Source organism: Labeo rohita, unplaced genomic scaffold (genome assembly GCF_022985175.1).
Source record: "Labeo rohita strain BAU-BD-2019 unplaced genomic scaffold, IGBB_LRoh.1.0 scaffold_236, whole genome shotgun sequence".
NCBI lineage: Eukaryota > Metazoa > Chordata > Actinopteri > Cypriniformes > Cyprinidae > Labeo > Labeo rohita.
Genome location: NW_026128616.1, coordinates 17523 through 24332, shown reverse-complemented (window position 1 = coordinate 24332; position 6810 = coordinate 17523). Strand labels below are relative to the sequence as shown.

The following is a 6810-nucleotide window of genomic DNA, read 5'->3' as shown; positions in this document are numbered from 1 at the left end:
ATACTGGCCATTGATATTTAATATTTTCCTTTTTCAGTGTGCTGAAATGAATTTTCCTGGGAACACCAGATATTGTCCAGAGCAGAGCATGATTGTCTACAGTCAGTGTACGATGTAATAATCATTATGAATAAATATATAAATAAATGTACAAAATAATATCAATAAATATTGTAATAAGAAATTTGCGTCTTCTTGTTACATGAATCAAATGTTACATTTTACATGTAAATCATTTTTATCTATCATAAGCGTGCTGACAAGTTTACAATAGTACTAAGAGTTGTAAATTACAGGGTAAATTAGGTGTTTTGGGTCTTTTACCCTACGCAATAGCTTTCATGAAACTTCATGCAGCAAATTATAATTCATCCTAAATCATGCATCAGCTGGCTTTTGTAAACAAACATTTCATTCCTTTCACCATTTTACCCCAAATTTCCTGCAAAAATTTTATAAAACTGAAATTTTCTGCTAGTTTTATAGACATTTGTCAGAGAGCTGGAAATCAAGAGGGCAAACCAAAATAAATGTACTAAAGAGATTTTTGACATGCATGTTAATTGTTTTTAATCTGTTTCATTTGTGGTTAACACACAGCATGGTTTAAACAAGATTCCCACTCTTTGATCACATTATATACACTAGTTACACGGATCCAGTGGAACTTGAAACTTTTACATTTTAAAATTACTATAAACACATGTTCACTTGGGACTGTTTTTCTAATGAGTTTCACATTTCTTATACTGTTGCATTTTAATAATTTCCTCAAAACTGTCAAAATGAACAACTATTTTAGTAAGAAATAAGTGGGGAAATTGTGTAACGTGGCCATTAGTCATGAACAAAACTATGCTAGGTTTAAGAATGCACGTTTTGTGCAGCAAATTTCTAACTGCTGAAACCATTGAAATTCAAAAGACAGAAACCAAAAACTTAATCTACAAAGTTAATAAAGATATTATTAGAGTTATTAAAGATCTACAGCTGAAGAAAACATCATATTAGTGTTTGTATAACAACTGAAAGATGACAATCTGGATTGTACTCACTGTTTTTGGTCACACTGCTGCCTGTTACAGTCTTGAAATTAAAAATTAATAGTTAAAAAATGGATGAGCTTCGAACGCATAACGCAAACACTACATGTGTGGTCAGAGCAAACCTGCCTTAACTTCCTCTTGATTGTGGTTCAAATTACCACAGTATCTTGAAAGCTCTACAGTAGTTTCACCTCTCAAGTCGTGTGAAAGAAACAAAACTGCATCATGCTGAAGTGTTTGAACATCCTGAAGATCATGCAGCTTCTTCTCTGTGAGTTTGTTGTACTATTTTCAGTGTGCGTTGGAAATTAATCAATTTATTGTTTCATGACAATTTTATTCCAAAATGTTTTGCATGTGTGTACGTGTGTGCGTGCGTGTTTTATTTCACAGATGTGCTCATGTGGTGTCGAGCTGCAGAGACTTTAACAGATCAGCTAACAGATTTAGGTCAAAATGTCACAATAAACTGTGATCTTGATGTAAATGAGGTTATTTGGTCATTGCTGAAACTAGATTCTCCAGTTCTGATATTGCGCACCTTCACAACTACAGCTCCTTTTTACTTAAATAACACATTTAGAGACAAATATAAAGTGCAAAGTAAAAACAATTTGTTTATAATTAATGTCACTATTGATGATTTAGGAGTTTATTACTGTATGAAAATAGACCCTCCTCAAAAATACAGCAGTGGCACGAGACTGTACATCATTGGTGAGTGACCATTCAGTGATCATGTTATACAATGTATGCTTTTAAGACACTAATGAATAACACAGCTATGAATGTATTATATATCAGAACCAACTACAGAGATATGGTCTCATACAGTGGTGGAGTGCACTGAGGAGAATCAGACACGTTGGCATATTACTATCCTCATCTCTGCGCTGTTGAATGTTCTTCTGATCACTGTAATCACAGGTGAGTTATTTGACAGAATATGTGTTTTAACTGTAATAAGCAGAGTAATAATGTCCAATCTAAATTCATTTTGTCACTTTAAGGATTATTAAGGTCTTTAATATATGGAACCAGAGACAAACATTTTAAAGAGCTTCAAGTTATGGATTTTGAACAATCTCAAGACTCAACACAAGTGCAGGTAAAACAAGTAAGACCATGATTCATGTAACAGGATAACTTTAAAAAGTGTGTACTAAATTAGCACCCTTTAGGGGTAGATATGGCAAATGATCCACAATGACAAGTTGTTAAACCATTAAAGCTACTATTTTTCTGACAGTATAGAAAATTTTGGAGCATATCTGACTGTTTAAAGAAATTGCAGGACATTTTCATGCACATTAAATGGTATCGCTGCTTCCCTTTGCTTTTTCAGTATGTCACAGTCGACTTTCCACGCTATGTAAAAGGTTTCAGTCCTGCAACTCTGCACTTCTACAGCTGCCGGAAACAAGACCTGCTATATCCACAGACTCCATGTAGCTCAGTCTGATAAAGTATGTGGTATCATGTAGATATCTCTCCAGGCAGCACATAGCTCACTAGATGTTATTGCGATGCTTTATATGTGTTCATTTGATGTAATGCAGTTAAAAAGAACATTAATACTAACAATATTCATTTTGTTGAATTACATGAAATTAGAAGGGTGAACTAAATCAAATAATGTTTTGGTGCCCTCTAGTGGTTAATACATTGCAGAGGTTATCGCAGAAAATGCAGAAAATGGTTAACGCTGTTGTGGTTATGTCTGTGTCTGTATCGGTGTATTAATACATTTTGATGTATTTCTCAGACACGATCATCGTTGCTGCGGTGAATAAAAGAACTGATCAACCAAAGTCGTTGTCGTCCATTTGAAATTGGTGACAGTCGTATGTTAGACATTAACGTTGAGGACACTTATGATAACTTGTCTTTCCATTCTGTGGTAATAAATGTTTGTATAATGACTGTCGTTTAGTGTAAATGTGCTGTTCTGCGCTTCTAATGTCTCGACTCTCTGTAGTTTTGCTCTCATAATAAAATAATTTAAACCCAGTCATGTTTAAAACTTTTTTCTACTTACATTTTCAAACCAGTCTCGTTACTTTAGTTTTATTCAGCATTTGGTGGATCACCATTGGATAAGAAATCTCTAATAAATCATGGATCGGTTCCCAGACAGCAAGAACTTTTGGGCCAAATTTTCAGATAGCTGGCACATATGGCTTAGATATGGCATGGCTGAACAGATATGGGCCAGATTGTTACCATATATGTTTTGCCATAAGTTTAGAATTTGTGAGAAATTATCGCTTGGTTCACAGCTCCTTTTGAGGTATATGGTCCAGATAACAACATCAGCATTTGTGGTTATTAGAGGTTTAGCTATTTGTTTCATTGAGAAAAGCGTCGAGTTAGATTATTTTACTTTGTTGAATGTGGTGTTTCCAATACATTCCAATAATCACACAATCCGGGTTAATGCAAAATCACATATTTTAGATAGAGATTGATTTGTGAAAACGTTTATAACGCATTTTTCACGTTTTCAGTGTTTTTCACTGCTCTGTCAGGTGTGGTAAAACATACACATTTTATATATATATATATATTGTTGTTGTTGAATGGTCGTTTTATCTCAAATGACCTAATGTAAGAGCCTGCAATAACGTGTATTCAAACTAATTAAGAATAAAAAAAAAAAAAAGAAAGACTGGGCATGGTATTGGTTTCATGCAAATTACTTGAACACAGGATATTTGTTTTTGAGAGGCTTACTTCATTTAAAAGTAGACATGTCAAGCTTTCTATAGATTTCCCAGTTAACAAATTTCCTTTGGCCCGGATCTGGCCGTAATCTACAGATAAAGTGTGGCCCAGATTAGTATTTGTTTGCCAACCCAAAATTGGCCCATATGTTTTTAGCCAGGACTGAACCAAACCAGGGGTGCGTTTCCCGAAAGCAACTATGGTCGTAAGATCCGTCGTTACCAATAGATTTCAGTGGAACTAACTACCATAGTTAGCTTACGATGCTTTTGGGAAACGCACCCCAGAGCCACAACTCTGCCGTTCATCAGTAATGGATGCAATGTTGAGAAAATACTTAGAAAATTGAAATAATTTTTGTATTTCAAGTCAAATGCTGTGTGCCCAGGAGGTAAGTATAGCCTAGTAAAGGGTGTTTGTGTGAATCTCCACAAAACTTGAAGACTTTATATTAGCAGTAAGAAAGACATTTTTAAAGATAAAAAAAGAATTCAAGAGATAATCATGAATAATTTGTTGCCATTGTGTGAATAATATGTAATAAGTAAAATGTAAGTATAGTTTGAAAATGTATTTGAAAATGTAACAATTTGATCATATAATCCAAATTTGGTTACCCCACACTGTTGAGCATTTTGATTTTTAGTGTAATCCTGCAGGTCCACCTTTCAGGTTGTACTACTGATAATAATTATTACATTTCTCTTCACTGTAGGTGCTTTAAGGCAGAATCCCCTGACTGGAGGGGCTTCAGATAAAGACATTGAAATTAACTTTATAAAGTGGCTGTACCTGTCTGGAGACCAAGATGTTGGGAAGAAAGAGAGAATGAATAAACAACAGTGCATTGCTGACCCCCATTAGACAGTTTGCAGCATTACTTACACCAACACACTTTCAAGCAACTATGTAAAATGGTAAATGTATATCTGTTGAATATTCATAAAAATTGATTCCAACTCAGATTTGTTCATTTCATCATTTTTGGTTTAAATATTAATTGTGTTTGTTTTATATTCTTAAAAACTGATTCCAACTCAAACTGTAATATTAAATATCTGTTATATCTTTATAAGAACTTTTCTAACTCAATACTGAGTAACTGTTAAGCGCGTTTAACCTGCACTAACCTGCACTCACAAAAGTAAATTATTTTATTTGCATTTTTGTTGTTGAGTGTGTGATTTACTCTCTAGTGGGGGCACTGCCCTCATTTACTCTCTCTGGGGGAAGCTGTGGCCTAATGGTTAGGGAGTCGGGCTTGTAACCCGAAAGGTTGTGGGTTCAAGTGAATAACCAGCACTCTCTCCACTCTCAATACCACGACTGAGGTGAATACTGTGTGTGTGCACTTGGATGGGTTAAATGCAGAGCACAAATTCTGAGTATGGGTCACCATACTTGGCCACACGTCACGTCACGTCCTTTCCTTTCCTTAGTTAATACGAATTTTACATATATAGTCAGCCGCATTTTGGCCACATTAGGGCAATGAGGTCTTAACAGAACTCAGACTTACTAAAATGAAACATAAGGCCCATATATGGGCCACATAAAAATGTATTACTTGGCTAATGATAGGTGGAGTTATGGCTCTGGTTTGGTTCAGTTCTGGCTAAAAACATATGGGCCAATTTTGGCCCAGCGAACAACAACTAATCTGGGCCACACTTTAGCTGTGGAAATTTGCTAACTGGGTTAGTCTTTACTGGCAACGGCTCGCGCGCTCTGCGTCTTCGGCAAACGGTTTCTATCAGAGTAATCACTGTAAGTGACTCGAGAATAGAAGTGGAAGCGCCCGGGTGGATCATAGAGGCAAAACTATTGACCTGTTCAGGACTTCAAGTGCAGGTCAGTTTCATCTGTAAACAGGCTGCTAAGAGTTGCTAGCAGTTTAATGCTTAACTAAGTACACAAAGACAAATATACAGTAACAGTACTTTAAAACGAAACAGTTTGCTGTTTGATATTCGGATTTCTTTTGGCTATAACACAGTGCGCTGTCATAATCATGCAAATAATACCGAATGTCGTTCTCTATGATTTGTGAATTCTGGTGATGCTGTCCTTTTGGCCGAAATCAGTTTTTTTTCCGATGCGTCTCTTAATTTTATAATGCTTATAGCTCTGAAAGTTGGAAACTTAGCAGACTGAAACCAGTGTCATCTTAACCAGCTTGATCTGTGATTTTTTCACAGCAAAGTTCTTGTCCGTAAACCCCTTGGTAAGTCTGCTATAGTAAGGAATGTAAAAAATAGGCGCTTTTCATCTTTAACCTGTTTTACCTATAAACATGCAGACTGCTTGAATACAAAAACATTGTTTTTAGGTCAAACTCGATTTGTGTTCTGCTCATAACAGTAAATGGCTGAGGGGAAAAGTGACAGGTACAAGAAAATTTGTGAAAAAAGCAAACACACAAAGTGAGATGCAGAGAGATATCATGGAAATTGAGGAGACTGAAAAGGAAAATAGAAGTGAAGGTGCTGTTCAAGAGGGAGCCTTTTTCTTATTTTCCACAGCCCCAGCCTAACGGTTTAAACATTTATTTAAAAATGATGGCTATACAAAAAATAGGGTTGTCTGAATTTGTTGTGGGTGTATGGGATGGCCTGGATGAGTATGAGATTTCCCGGCCTGAAATTTTGTCCCAGCCTGGCACCTGTTTTACATGGTGGTTGTTTAGCCTTGATACATTCATTAGCTAACACATTTTAAATGTAAGTTATTTTGTATTAATGTGTCAATATGATGTGAGGTCCGAGTTGAAAAATTAGCCTATTTTCAAAAAAAGTGGATCGTTCCTTTAAGAAAAAAAAAAAAAAGTGTAGTCAATACTTTTGCTTTTACCAGAGCATTTTTAAACATGAGTGTCTTTACTTCTACCTGAGTGAAGGATGTGTGTACTTTTGTCATCTCTGACCATGCACGTCCTGATTTAGATGTGTTCCTGGGTCAACATATTTTGTTGACCCTGGAACAACATTTTAATCCAAAAATTTAAACTTGACCACATCCCTACACCTAAACCTAACCTTAC

The 6810-nt window shown here is 35.6% G+C and overlaps 1 protein-coding gene across 1 annotated transcript; it reads left to right on the top strand.

Moving 5' to 3' along the window:
* Positions 1 to 1236: 1236 nt before the first annotated feature.
* LOC127159618 (uncharacterized) lies at positions 1237 to 2508 on the top strand. The gene is made up of 5 exons (XM_051102408.1): positions 1237 to 1317; positions 1440 to 1763; positions 1881 to 1973; positions 2057 to 2154; positions 2392 to 2508. The coding sequence occupies exons 1-5, from the start codon at positions 1272 to 1274 to the stop codon at positions 2506 to 2508; spliced, it is 678 nt and encodes a 225-aa protein (XP_050958365.1). The 5' UTR covers positions 1237 to 1271.
* Positions 2509 to 6810: the final 4302 nt, after the last annotated feature.

Bases quoted from the DNA above. Each gene is read 5' to 3' on its own strand.
- LOC127159618 (XM_051102408.1), top strand. From the start codon at position 1,272: ATGCTGAAGTGTTTGAACATCCTGAAGATCATGCAGCTTCTTCTCT. The intron at 1,764-1,880 runs GTGAGTGACCAT...GGTCTCATACAG, and splicing joins CACGAGACTGTACATCATTG to TGGTGGAGTGCACTGAGGAG. The intron at 1,974-2,056 runs GTGAGTTATTTG...TGTCACTTTAAG, and splicing joins TCTGATCACTGTAATCACAG to GATTATTAAGGTCTTTAATA.